General features: G+C 37.0%; 1 protein-coding gene across 1 annotated transcript; it reads right to left on the bottom strand.

Annotated features, from left to right (window-relative positions):
- Positions 1-3,351: 3,351 nt before the first annotated feature.
- Positions 3,352-10,555, bottom strand: LOC105060217 (uncharacterized). Its single transcript, XM_010943827.4, has 5 exons — positions 9,762-10,555; positions 8,921-8,957; positions 7,756-7,992; positions 7,580-7,627; positions 3,352-3,988 (listed from the first exon to the last, which is right to left on the bottom strand). Exons 1-5 carry the CDS (start codon positions 10,064-10,066, stop codon positions 3,728-3,730), a joined length of 888 nt encoding a protein of 295 aa, XP_010942129.1. The 5' UTR covers positions 10,067-10,555; the 3' UTR covers positions 3,352-3,727.
- Positions 10,556-14,585: the final 4,030 nt, after the last annotated feature.

Here is a 14,585-nt window from a genome sequence, read left to right as displayed (position 1 = left end):
GTCTCTTTGTGTCCACGTTTGCTAACTTGGCCTCTTCATCAAATGAGTTCACATTAGCTAACATCCAAATTAGGTGTGTTGAATTTAACTACATCGGCCACGCTTAACTTATTTAATTATACTTTTAGTCAAAAATGATCAAATTGAGCTGTATATTTTTTTAAAAAAAAAAGGCTTAAAAATGTACTGAATTTGTGCCCAAGCTTGATCCACCCTAAGTTCAAAAAAAAAATCTCATTCCCATGCCCACCTAGTTCATATTGAAGATAATGTATTCAAAAACACTAACACTACACGGGGTGCCCATAATTCAGCATGCTTTTGCTTGTGTAGCTTATTGATTACCCTCTGCTGGTGCGAGAAAATTCAAGCTAAGATCAAAGGCAGCAGTCCAATCTGCTTCACTCATGATTAATTCATGAGATCCAAGATGAATTAGCATTCTTAAGGCGGTTTAAGGGTGTTTCAAAGTGGTTTGGACCATATGTGACTGGTATATATCCAATTGTATAACTAAATATGCCTCTTGTGTTACATCAAAAAAAAAAAAAAAAAAAAAAAAAAAAATATATATATATATATATATATATATATATATATATATATATATATCCCTCTTGTGGCAGGTTTACAAGGGAGAGGACAAGAAAGCAGGATTCCATCCCTCAGAGTCAATCACTAACGAAATTGGGAAGCTCAAAAGAGATGGTGTGACTTGATGTTGTAGCTACCCATCATAGCTCTTTTTATTAGCTAAAGACGTATGAAAGGTGGTGGTAAGTAGAAAGGACAATGTATGAATGTTCTCCATTGTTGGACCGGCTTGAAATTGTGCTTTGTGATGTATTGCTGATGTCCGATGGCTTTATCCCATATAATGGAGTATGGATCGAAAGGAAATATACTCGAAATTTGGATAAAGGAGAATTGAGGCCACATTGAACAATGTCAAGCTCTCAAGACTCAGATATTTGACTCAAATTAATGTTAGGTACCAATTAGGATTATGAGAACTAAGCGCAACCTAGAAGATGGGTTAAATATCTCTTTAAAGACATTATAGAAGGTCATGCTCCCCCTTGAAAAAAAAAAAGAAAAAAGAATAAGAAGACCTACTCCACTTGATCAATGAAGTATGATTATGTTAGGTTCATCAAAATTTGATTAGGTCTATCCGTGTTAGGTCATGTTGGTTTAATTTTATCTAATGTATTACCAATGAGGTTGAAACATTAGGCTGCACTACTTTAAACTCTAGGGTTTGAACTGAGCAAATCAGCAGCTTGAGAGGTCACCATTTTGATATTGTTCCAGTCAATGTGGTCCCTGACCTAACTTATGGACACACATTAGCATTACGCATGAAGGCGCAAGGATGATTGATAGCGACAAGTTAATTGAAGAAATTATAGACAGTTAGGCTAATTTAAGGACGTTCTAGCCATATACATGAAACATATCGGTAGAAAAGTAAAGAGAGAATCCAAGCTACAGACAAAATGAGAAAACTATGTATTGGTAGCTGTCAAGGTGGGAGTATATGCTTCCATTGTGGGTATATATGACCTTGACTAAAAGCGTCCTTGATCGGTAGGGAATCATAAGCCCGGGGAGGATGTGGGAAGTGCTATGATATATACGCAAAGCTAGTTATTTTGTTTTGCGATGAGTTGTTGTGGTCCCAAAGGCTCCTAGCGTTGGGAGAAACAATTCTCTTCTCTTCATCATCTTCCTTCCATGCCATTATGGTGATCACTCTTTTGGAATCTTTCTCATGCATCCTGTAGCATAAGCTTTTCTAAAAGGAGTCATGAGCTTTGTGTTCTGAATGGGTGGTCTTCTTTTTAGCTATGTTGAATTTATCCAAGTGGTCCATACCTGGGAAAAAGGGTGGTGGCTGCGGTGCTTGGAAGGCTATGTTTGTTCGTGCCATTTGAAGCAGATGATAGACTGGATAGCCCAATAATATCTCTCTCTCTCTCTCTCGGGGTAAGGATTTCTCTCTTTTTTTATTGGTCGTGTGTTTGGCATTGCATGAGATTTATGTGGATGCACTTTAAAGCCGTATTTGACATGTTTGGCATTCATGTGCGCATTAGGTTCAAGGAGCAAATGGAGAAGAGTTTCTATAATAGGGTTGAGTGTGGTATATGTTGGACTTTGATACATACATACATACATATACACATACATATATATACACATACATGTTTGTACTTGTGTGCGCGCATTGAGTATGTTTTGTGTTGACCGTATCACTCTCTTGCTCTAAAGATCATGGACCTAACTCAAGGAAACAAATGGAAGAGTGACATGGAAATAAACAATATGTTCTTCTATAGCTACTTGTTGCAGTAGAAATAAAGTTGGTGAGTGATGTCATTATCATTACCTTGCATATCTTTATTTTGATGATCAAATAATTCCAACCATGAACTTGGTGAAATTATGATTAATTTGTGAAATATAACCTTGCATGTTGAGTTCCATTTAAGAATTAGATCTGGCCTAAGCCTTACAGAGGCCTCCTCGTCAACTATTCGATCATTTTTCTACCAAAAAAAAAAAAACTATTCGATCATTTGGTCAAGGTGGTGGTGATGAGTCGGATATGCATGATTGCACCTTTTGGACCTTTACGTCAAGTCATCAATGGGCAGGAACAGCTTGCTAGTCTAATCTCAGCTATATCTTGGACTGGGCCCTGGGCTAGAAAGTGCTCCCGATTAACTAATTTCCTGGGCTTGGGCATGACCATCAGGCCCAGTGGACCAGAAGATCGGGGCAATATCGAAAGTACGAGGATAATCTATGCAATTCTAATCAACTAGTCTTTGGGTAAAAAAAAAAAAGAAAAGTAGTTATTATTAGTTGACGAGTTATATTCTTTAGCAATACATGACCAGGACATTTGGTTTATGAAAATGAGTCATTTTCTGAAATAGAAAGGAGGCTTTTCTGTAAGAAGGGAGAACTACAACTAATACTGAAATAATTTGGAATTGTTGTGTGACATTATTAACATATGAGCTGGGCCTGTTTGGATGGCGCTAGCTGACGTACAGCCTTCTCAAAGCCCTCATCTCACTACTCTTCTAGCCGTTATTAGATGGGTCTAACCTTCTTTTTTGGATACATGATGGATTTAACTTCCTTGGAAATGGCTTGCATGGCTTCTTCCATTCATAATTTTAGATTAATAGATAGGATGTCCCATTTTAGACTTTTGATCATTTAGCTCAGGTTTCTGTCAGATCTTGAAGTCAATGGACAAATGTTGCTTGGTTGATAAATGATAAATGCAGTAGCAAGAATAGCCACGCCTTCAGAGAGAATACTAGTTTGAAAATATATAAGAGAACAAAACATATATTTACTTTCAGATCCGAAAGTGTTTACAGAAACACGGGATCTCACAAAATCATACAAATAATTCAATTCTCAAGAGCAAATTGATCCCAGAAACAATAATTTGTCGATTAAGAGCTGCTCAGGATTTGTGTTCTCCACCCAGCGTTCAAAAGGTGTGGCAACTTTCTGGACAGAACATCTAATAAGCTGATTCATGTGTATGTCCTGAGATCATACTCCAGATGAGATGACTGTATAAGCCCCCCCCTTTTTTTTTTTGGGTTAAATTTTACATCTAGGAAACCAGCAGGCATCCATGAAGAGCTAACTGGCTCCTGAAAGAGTTAAAACTGCATCTGAATCCTGTCAGAGGATGTCATTTTAAGCCAAATCTCAAACACTTGTTGTGTTTGACTTCGGTGATGGTGGATGCTGGTGCATTGCTTTGTTTCTGCTGCTTTGAGAGAGAGTGCTTCTCCATTGCACTAATAAATTTTCGCAAGTGCCTGATGTACTCAGGGTAAGTTTCTAAATTGCAATGACCACCACCCTTGACCCATAATGGATCATACTTTTCTTTGGATAGCTCCCACAAACGCTTTCCATGGGACCAATCAACAATATCATCAGCTGTTCCCTGCAAACGATTGATTGATTAGCATTTACAATGATTAGCATTTACAAGGACACCAGTGATAACTTTGTAAAGATTAAAAAAATAAAATAAAATGAAAAAACACTAACGAGATTGGATGATGAAACATGGACGAATGCGTATGGTCATCCAAATGCAGAAGCATGGAGATTTAACATAAGAGATTTAATAAGATGTTCAACTACTATTATTATTATTTTTTAGTGAACAACTTTGAGCACAATTTTTAAAGTCAATGATTTCACCTACTTTCTCCACCACTGGTCATCCAAGCCTAAAAAAAATATTGAGCACAGAAAAAAAAAATCAAATAGGTTAAGAAAAAAAAAAAAAAATCAGCTGCAAATCATTAGATCCCAAATAGATGAGTCCAGCAAAGAGAATAAAAAATAAAAAGAAATAGGATTCCAAGTCCGAATTTTCCACATGTAAACCTGTGCCTCATCAGATATGGGAGCCATCTTTTCCGGTAAACATGAATTCTTCAGACTTACTGAAAAATATGAACTCTTCCGATGGGTCTCCAAATTACTTCTTGCTGGTCAAAGAAAAGATTTTATGAATTTATTAATGAGATATGAAAGTTTTAGATTTGTCAAGTAAACACAAATTTCTACACAAAAAGCTGCTTGAGGTACTTTTCCTCCGTGAGAAACTCATGTTTGATCCCTTGCTCTGCGATGAGACTAGAGAGAAGTAGCAAAATTTGAATGCCAGTTTTGTGAATCCAAAAACTTTGAATGGGAAAAAAATACTTTTGCAAGTCAATGAGAACGGTCAAGCAAATGGCTTTGGTGAAATCTTGGAAATTTTAGTAGTCAGAACTTGAAATTTCAAAGAAAAAGCATTACACAGAAAACCCTTGAAACTTTAAACTGAAATAAGGAGATGCTTATAAAACATCAAAAGTGAAAGCATTTAAAACCTGTAGAGTTATAAAATGTATAAAACTGATGATGATGATGAAAAACTATTAACCAAGGCAAGGTGCATGACAGTAAGAAAAGATCTAGAGGGCAAAGAAAAAACAACAAATCTAACGCATAACAATTTAGTATTAGGTGAAAAATGATGAGATGAAATATGCATTGGATAGTATGAATAGTGATAAGAAAGGACTTAGTTATGGCATAAATGGGAATCAGCTTCCTTTAAGGCGATGGATGCATCGAGATCTAGGCTTCAACATTCTTTTGCACTAGAATAAATCTTTAGCAAATTCCATGCAATGCATTCCACTCCTTTGGTTATAAATTTCATTGGTAAGAATTGTAGGCTCGAGTTCCAATTAAGCTTCAGTATCCTCTCAAGACATGAGTAAACAGCATAATGCTTTTTGATTCCTCAAGCACCCAATTTGCATCCACATCCAGAATTGAATTAACCAAAGTTTCACTAAAACACAACCAGCCTCCAGCATGAAATTTAACCGCATAGACCTGCTTTCTTCTGCATGAATCAAACAAGATTTCAAGTTTGACTACTCCAATTGATTAAAGGTCATCAGAACATTATCACTCAATTATGCAACATAAACTATGTTGCTTCCTCCTGCATTAGTTGCACAGGAATCAATACTTGACACCCCTTTTTTTTAGTAAATCGGTGCTTTAACAACTTACTCAAGAAAAGGGAATGAAAAAAGAAGTTTAAAAGCTATGTTAAGTATTGTTCTCCACAACAGCACTTACTAGTCTACCTGACAAAAACATGTTAAATTGACTAACAATTAAAAAGATATAAGAATACATGAAAGCACATCCAATCCGTGCTAACTAGCATGGACAGTCTTACATCCATTAATAGGCTTTCTTGTCATTCATTTGCTTTTCCTTAATCAAGTTAAAAATTATAGTTCCAGAATACCTTTTGATTGAAGTGTGAAATATTTCAGCCAAAGTAGGACTGCTTAACCAAATATACCAAAACTAGAATAAAAATCTATAACCACCCAATAACTCACCCCTGACGACATCCTTAGTACACAACCAACATTAGACTAAACATATGTCCGCATAGTTCCTTTACCTAATTATTGGCCCAGGACCTCACCTAAAAAGGCCAGCCAATAACCTATCATTTGGATTTTTCCACCCTGTATAAGCACCCAAGACCTCCCTAATGCATAAAATCTAGGACTAAAGACATGCCCGCATGATCCTCACATGCTCCCCCCGTTGAAGCCCTAGCATGCTTCCTAAATTAAGGGTCTCAATCCACTCAAATTCACATCTAACCATACCATGATCAGCCCATGGTTAGTCCTAAAGAGCTCATGTTGCAATGTCCCCTAGACTACACATGCTGTGGACCAGGTTTGCTATGATACGATTCGTAATAACAGGACCTTACCCAAAAAGCTAGCCAAGAAGGTATTATCTAGACTCCTTGTCCGGGTATAAATATTCAAGACCTTCCCAACAAACAATCAACTGGAACTAAACATGTGCCTACACTAGTCCTCACAAAATCAATTGGAAAGACATACATACATAGCATATGCGAAGATTTACATGTGATATGTTTGTTAGGTGGCTTGTGCATAAAAACATCATATATACATGTAGTGTATGTCATATAAATACATAGCATATGCCAAAGCATAGGTGAGAGTACTTTATTTACATTTGACATGCTTGTTATGTAGCTTGTGCATAAAAACACTAGATAAACACCGTGAACTTGTCCAGGAAATTTTGCCCTATGCAGGTAATGTTTTCTCAAACAAGCTAGATTTATGTGTTACAAAGTTAGCTATACTCCTCTGGGACAATAATTGGAAAGATCCATCCATCTATACATATGCCGAAGCACAGGTGGAAATACTTCATTTTCATGTGACATCATTTTCATGTGACATGTTTGTCATGTGGCTTGTGCATAAAAATGCCAGATAAACATTGTGAACTTGTTCAGGAAATTTTTCTGCCCTATTCAGGTAATGTTTTCTCAAACATGCACGGTTAGCAAGAATCCTCCAGGACAGGGCTCAACATATGTAGATAATTACTTTGGGCAGATTGTCATTCTGACACACTCCACTATATGCCAGACATCTATGATATGGTTATGTAGGATAGGCACAAACGGATGCTGAAGATACATATGTAAGACACCTAACAAAGCCTACATTTGACTTTTTCCGTTAATAACATATAAAAATAAAATATCGAATAGATAATCCAACAACTATGCAAAACATAGTGTTAGCCTTAGGCTTTGAGGTTGAATAATTCCACAAAAACAAAAGCATTATACCAATTTCTGGTCAAGTTATAATCAGAGGCTTTATATACCCAGAAACTGGTCATCATCTCTAAAATTAAATATATTTGTGAAAGACAAACAAATGACCTAAAACTTAATTTTTAAACTTGCACACACTGTTAGTGCTTCAAATGTTTTGCACTGATTTCATATCGTTCATTCTTCGATGTGTCAGCCTACAAATTCTTTACTGCAGTATGGTTATGCACAAAGAAGCTCATGTGACAACAGAAGAAATTACATTGCAAGGGGCAAAATATAAAATAGGAAATGCGTATAACTTATGTACAATGGATAAGGACTTACATGTATAACTAGAACAGGACAGCTGACCTGTCGTATCTTGTCAATGTTCTGCAAATGACAAGTGAGACTTACTCAGTATGCAATCGAAAATCTAACTATGCAAGAAAATCATGACTAAATGCATTAAAAAAAAAAATGGAAAACAGATCATAACTGAAAATGCATCCATTACTTACTTTGAAAATATCGAACCAGAATGTCACCTTCACAGGGTACAAGACACGTATGCCTGATAGGATTGCACTATGAAGGACAACACCTCTCAGTTTCTGCAAGCGTGCGGCCAAATGCAATGTAGGTCCACTACCAACAGACTGACCATACAATATTAGATCCTCCTGTCTTATGCCATACTCTTTCTTCAAACAATCATGAACAGCTTCTATGTCATAGTACGTATTGAACTCCGATGGCTTTTGAGAAGGATGACCAAGTACAAGAGAAAGAGAATAACATCAGAAATGGCATTAAGAAAGAGCACTTACAACTAAAACCTGTCTAGAATTTATTTCTTATTATGACTATAAAAGTTGTGTCAAGTTTTGTCAAGATTTCCATGATGCACTGCCAAGAAAGAAGCACATAACAGGGTTATTCTTTCCTTCCACCATAGTTCATGCATAAGTATTTGATGCTGAAGATCCTATCAACAGATCATCTCTTAAATTGGCTACATGAGATTTATCACAATAACCATGAGTTCCTATTGTACAATCATCAACCTACATGTGGATGGTCCATAGTATTATGGGCAGTATTAAGCCCAAAACCTATTGAATCTGTAGTTAGGAGACTGTTACAGCTAGAAACTCCGTTATTGTGATATTTCAGCTATGTCCAAGTTAAGAATTGGCCTGAATTTATAACATTTCTAGAGACTGGAAATTTTATTAGAAAAATCAGAATAAAGACATAAGCATGTGTCACTATTTCTGTGTAGCTACTGTTGCTTATAGTAATCAGTAAAAAGGACAAGCAGTATCATGTGAATGGATGATGTTGAGCATCTCTCAGAGGAGAAGAATTTGTTCACTTGATCCAAGCAGTTCATCCCCCACACACTCCTGATTTGTCCATGACAGACTGGTGAAGTATTTGTAGAAGGAAACAGTTCCCTGATATAGGACGTCCTGCTAGCTTCCCGTTTGGCCTCTCCAATCGTGACAAATCCAAAGGTCATCGCAAGGGAGGGATTGATGTAACTCGAGAAATTATAGATGACAGTAATAATGATAGCACTTATTTTCCTCAAAAAATTGCAAAACCACTAGGATGGTCATTTTCAAAGCCTACATACAAGAAACCAAATCTCACGCATGCATCTAGTTATATTATGCTTACCTTCCCAGTGGAAGCTCCATAACCAGAGTAATCATAACTGCAAAAAATAACAAAAACATCCATTAATTTGCACAGAATATAACAAAGTCTCAGATTCTTAATTTCTCGCTGTCTAAAATCTAAAAGAATAATGAAATCCCTGCAACACCGGAATGCAAAAGAATTCTGCATGAACCTCCATCCAAAATGGAGAAAAAGGGGGAGAACAGAGCAAGGAGCCTATATTATAATAGCGAGCTAATGTCATAACTATTCATGTTGCGATCACCTGAAAAAAATTTAAGGAAAAAAGATGACATTTTGAACAATAGTTAGCTAAAACTCCAATTTTTCACATAGCAATTTTCCAAAAGACTCCCAATTTTTCAACTTTTCATCGTCCCCCCACCCCCCCCAAACCAAACCCAAAAAAAAAAAAAAATCAAGCGTGTATATCGCATCAAAAAAAAAAAAAAAAAGGAGAATAAAGGTAGGTCTTTAATCAAAGCTTTTTAAACACATGTATTGATCACCACGTTTTAATTACATATAACAAAACAATCTGAATTTTCTGAATTTTAATTTATCTTAAAAATCCAATCTTTCCACCAACTATGGATCCAAAAAATGATATAAAATCGAAATCAAAACAAAAGCCATAAAAACGTCCCCTTTTTATATTTTTTCTTTTATCCTTAAAAAGGAAGCTCCCATCCAGTCCACAAGGAAACCAACAACGTATGTGCATCACATCCACCAGAATCTATCCATCGAACAGAAAAGGAAAAGAAATCCAAACACTCACAACCAACCAAAAGGGCACCGAAAACAAAAGGATCAAAACAGAGAGAATAATAGAGACCTCATGATGTTGACGCGGAGGTGGGCGCGGAGCTCGAGGAAGAGGTCGACCATCTGGCCCAGGTCGGCAGCGTTGCCGTGGGAGTAGAGCATGGTGAAGCGGGCGAGGGGGTGTCGCCAGAAGGCGGCGGCGATCCGGTTCCCGGCCTTGGTCTCCAGCAGGTGCACCTCCACGTTTTTGTCCGGCGACACCCCCGTCATGAACAGCCGCCCTCCCCCTCCTCCCTCCCTCACCACCTCGTACGTCGCCGGCTCCGGCGGAAAGAACGCGAATTTCGCCGCCACCGACGACGTCACGTTCCCCATTCCCTCCTCCTCCTCCTCTTCCTCCCTTTCCCTTACCCCTCTCCCCTTTCTCCTTCCCTCTCTTTTCCTCCCCGCCTGTAATCCTTAAAACCCCGTTTCAAATGATCGATGACGGAATTTGGAGACGAGGATCTATCTATCTCCAAAGGCGTCGCCTTTCTTCTCTCTGTCCATATCTAATATTTCTCTGTCTCTCTGGTTCTGGTTCTGTCCTTCCTGGATTCTATTTTTCTTGGTGTTGTTTTGGCTCCTGGGTGGCGTTTATTTTTGCGAGAGTGATGGGAAGCGATGATGGGAGAAGAGAAGGGGAGGGAAGGGAGGAAACAGAGACCAGGTGGCGGAGGAGGGGGTTCATTAAATTTTGCAATAATTAAAACGGAGGGTTGGGCAGGGGGGAATGAGAGTTACCCTGGAAAAGAAAATAATAGATCCGATCGGAAGGGAAGGGTGGGGGTAAGGGATGAGCTGGACCAACTGACAAACCAAAACGCAGGGCGATCTCTCTCTCTCTTTCTTTTCTTTTTTCCTTCACTTTTTATATTGTACTTTAATTACTGGGGTTAACTAAAACACTTTTTATAGAATCCTTTCATTCTTGATGAGCTCACCGCTGTTATCTCTTACACGACTTTAAAAGAAACACACAAAAAAAAAAAACTATGCCTAAGATGCCCAACATTGTAGCCCTCAGACTAAGAAATTCAAAACAAATTGGAATAAAAGGTATCATCATCTCCTTATATTGTAAAGATTTTTTTGAATAATAAAATTTATTATTTTAGTGGCATTCAAGTTTATTGGAATGTATTGTGATTCATCAACGGGATGATTAATTATTATAAATATGTAAAAAAATGACTAAGACAATTTGTTTAGTTGCATGGAACTCGATCAAGTAATTTAATTAATTTTATTTTTTTTAAATTTTTAGATATGATCTTTACAAGTGATTTATCGCATTCTGTATCCATGGACAGATAGTATATCTCTTTATTTTTCATGCTTCTCTCTTATTTTTTTGCTCAATTTTAAATTCATAATTTATCTAAATTTTTTATATTTTTTAAAGATTTTTGTACCAATCAATACATATTCAGTTGAATTTATCCTAATTCAAATACAAAATTATCTGTTTCAAAATCTTGTCTTTATATAGAATTGCTTAATAAATTTAACCTACAAACTATATAAGATTATATGCACTCTTTGGTACAGTTTTAAGTTGAGATCTATTAACTTATAAAATACAACAACTTTTTTTTTAAGGTAGTAATGAGTAAACATGCCATTGCATGGAGGAAGAGAAAGTGGTCGCGGTAGGTTAAGCTCCTCCGCATAGTACCGTAACAGGCCCGTAAATAGTAAAGGAAGATTAGCGTAGAGATTAATTAGAAAAAGGGCAAGAATGGGAAGGGGGTCGGATCTCGGGCGGGGGAGGGGGGGATCAACGGCGGAGATTCGGTCAAAGGCTGGGTTCAATCTGCCAGTTATGGGGGGAGTTTTAGTCAGACATTCTTCATGGCTGAAGCTTTGCTCGTCGGCTGGTCGTCATCTCATCTGCCACGGACGAGCCCTTTTTTGGCCTTTTTGGACTGTCCCAACACAAAATGCCCTTCCATTTTGTCAATATTACCAGAATAGTCATCACCCGGACAACTTTCGCAACGGCCGTTACTTGGGCTCGGGTATAAGCTAGCCGGGTCCTCAATGCTTGAGCCGCATCACCTAACGGCGTTCTTTGGGTTCTAACGGTTTTGTTTGTTTGAAACTTTCCCGGGAATCTATCCGTCTGTTGTACTCGGGTCCGGTACTTGTTGCATCCAATGCATTCGAGCTAAAGGGATTTGATTGATCACCCAAAAGAAAAAAAACATATTTATCGAACATTACCACCTATTACTGATGAATGCCATCAATTAATTGGACCACATCTTAAAAAAAAAAAAAATTATAAAAAAAATATTATTTAAATTTACCGATCTGCTATAAATATTCAAATTCTATCAATCATACGATCGATGGGAAATCAAACACACATTCACATAGATTTTTATAAAAATAAAATTAATATTCTTTTGATAATAAAAATTTATAAATAAAAATTTTGTAGTTCACAAAAAAAAAAAATTTACATCATCATTTTCATACATATTTTGATGAATCCAGGCATACATCTAGAAGTGACAATACTCAACTCATTTAATCCTTATAATATGATCCAACTTATTGTAGATTGGGTTAAATAATCTATTTAATAAAATAATTAGATTTAAATTTGGATTTTGATGTATTTTATAAAAAAAATTAGTTTTGAATTTGCATACTTTTGATGTATCCTATATCATCTGTATCTGATCCAGTTCGATCCAGTTGCCACCCTTATATTAGATTCAAGCGACATCATGTATAAACTTCGATGCTCGGTTTCAATAACTCAAGTGTCTTGTTGAGGCTTAAGAATGGCTTGGTTAAATTTACGCATGCCTCACATGACATAATGCTCTGACGTATTTTGGTTCCTTCAGGATAGAGTTTGTAGGAGGTTAGCCAATGATCATGGTCCTTTCTTAATTGCTTCTTTTTTATTCACAAGAAGAAGATCACGGTGTAATTGCCGTGGCTTAAGTTTGGGTATGTTGAGGTCAAAATGTGTCAGATTTTTGACCGAAAAAAAAAAAAAAAAAAATCATGTCAGATTTCAATTTCGTTGGGGGTCATGTTTGAGTAAAATATAGCTTCCACTAATAAGATTGACGTACCTACCTACGCCATCCTCCAAATGGATTTCCTCCTATCCAAATATGATGTCACTCCTTGCAACACCTTTCCATGTTCACAACATGAGACAACCAAAGAGGAGAGCAAGAGCAACACATTGGAAAACCAGCAGCAGCCTAGGGACTTTTGGAAAAGGCTTAAAGAGCCAAAGAGAAAGCGGCCATGACCAAGAATGTAGCACCTATCAATTCTTGCAAATGACGGTGTTACTCGAGCAAACATATGTATCTTAATTGAGGAATTCATATGATTATAGATAGTTTGCAGCCTAAGTATGACTTATAGGCAGCATAAGGATCATTTCCAATGTGCAAGTTAGATCTTGTATAGCGTCGGCAGTAGATATTTTAATCCATCCTGTGAGATAAACCATGAAGAATGTGCCATTATATGGATCCTAATTTCCTACTTGACGTCCTAATCAATGACAGACAAAAAAAATAACTGGCTGGTGGTCCCTTGAAGGCTAGCCAGATTAGTAGTTTCTCATTAACTATAGTGGGTAAGAGTCCACAAGATGGCCTCACTCGCACCTCAACATAGAGAGTAGCCGAGGATCCGTGAATGATTGTTCTTAAAAGCATAACTCTTTTAAAAAGCCACTTCCATCATCAATATGGCATTTGGAGGGGTTTGAGAGAGACATCGCATGCATTCCAACGCACATCTCCACTTATAAAGGTAGCCTCCGAAGGATAAACTTGTGATCACGTACCCAAAAAAAAAAAGAAGGCTAATTGTGATCCCATCACCCCCCGTAATTTGCACCTGCTTTTTTTTTTTTTCGAATAAGATATTTTAAAATATTTTATTATATTAAAGCAAAAGTGCATTCATGAGAATAAAAAAAATAAAAATCTGTAAATTACGAATCCTCACATAACATGCTATCCAATTGATCATACATACTATTAGCTTTTGTGTAGATAAATAAAATCTTAATTGAGAACGGTGAACGTGTCAATTGCCTGCAATTTTGCGAAGATGAACCCGCTTCATTTTGAGAATTGAGAGCTTATTGGAGTCGTTTTCTGATCACGCTTGGGAGTTAAGGCGGCTGCACTGGAGATTTGGAATGTATTTATGCCAATGCATTCAAAAACAGAGGAGAAGAAATAGTAAGAAAAATCAGTTATTCTCTCACTACTGTTTTTTATTCACGGAAGAATCGATGGGCCCATGGAGATACCTTTACACAGCTATTATTAGTTTGCTGAAACCTCATTCAAAAAAATTGCATCAAGGTTAACTTCAGTGGCAGTGTTAGAGATGACAAAAATAGTGCGAACTATGTTATTCGAGATCTAGATGGTAGGCTTCTTGTTGCCGGAGGCTTCTCCTTTGTGGGCCTTCGATCTTTGAAATGGAGCTTCGTGCTATTTGGACGGGCATCATTTGCGCATATCAAGAGCTACATGCGGAGAGGATCCTTGTAAAAGATGATTCTGCCATAGTCATTGGCTGGATTCAAGATGACATGAAGTACGTAGGAGTTGATCCACTCCTTCGTGATATCTGGAATTCTCTCCATTAGTATTTTGCGATGGTTGTTCGTCATGCCTATCAGTAGACAAACATCATCATAGAGTTGCTAATCATACTGGAGATTGATCTTAGCGCCAGAAATATGAATACCCCCGGACATTATATGACATCTTGTATTCTAATTTTTTGAATTGCCCTTACATTAGAATAATATGACTGTCTGCTTGTATCAAAAAAAAAAAAAATGCACTAGTGA

This window comes from Elaeis guineensis, chromosome 1 (assembly GCF_000442705.2).
Source record: "Elaeis guineensis isolate ETL-2024a chromosome 1, EG11, whole genome shotgun sequence".
Taxonomy (NCBI): Eukaryota; Viridiplantae; Streptophyta; class Magnoliopsida; order Arecales; family Arecaceae; genus Elaeis; species Elaeis guineensis.
The sequence above is the reverse complement of the archived record's forward strand: the minus strand, read 5'-3'. Positions and strand labels throughout refer to the sequence as shown.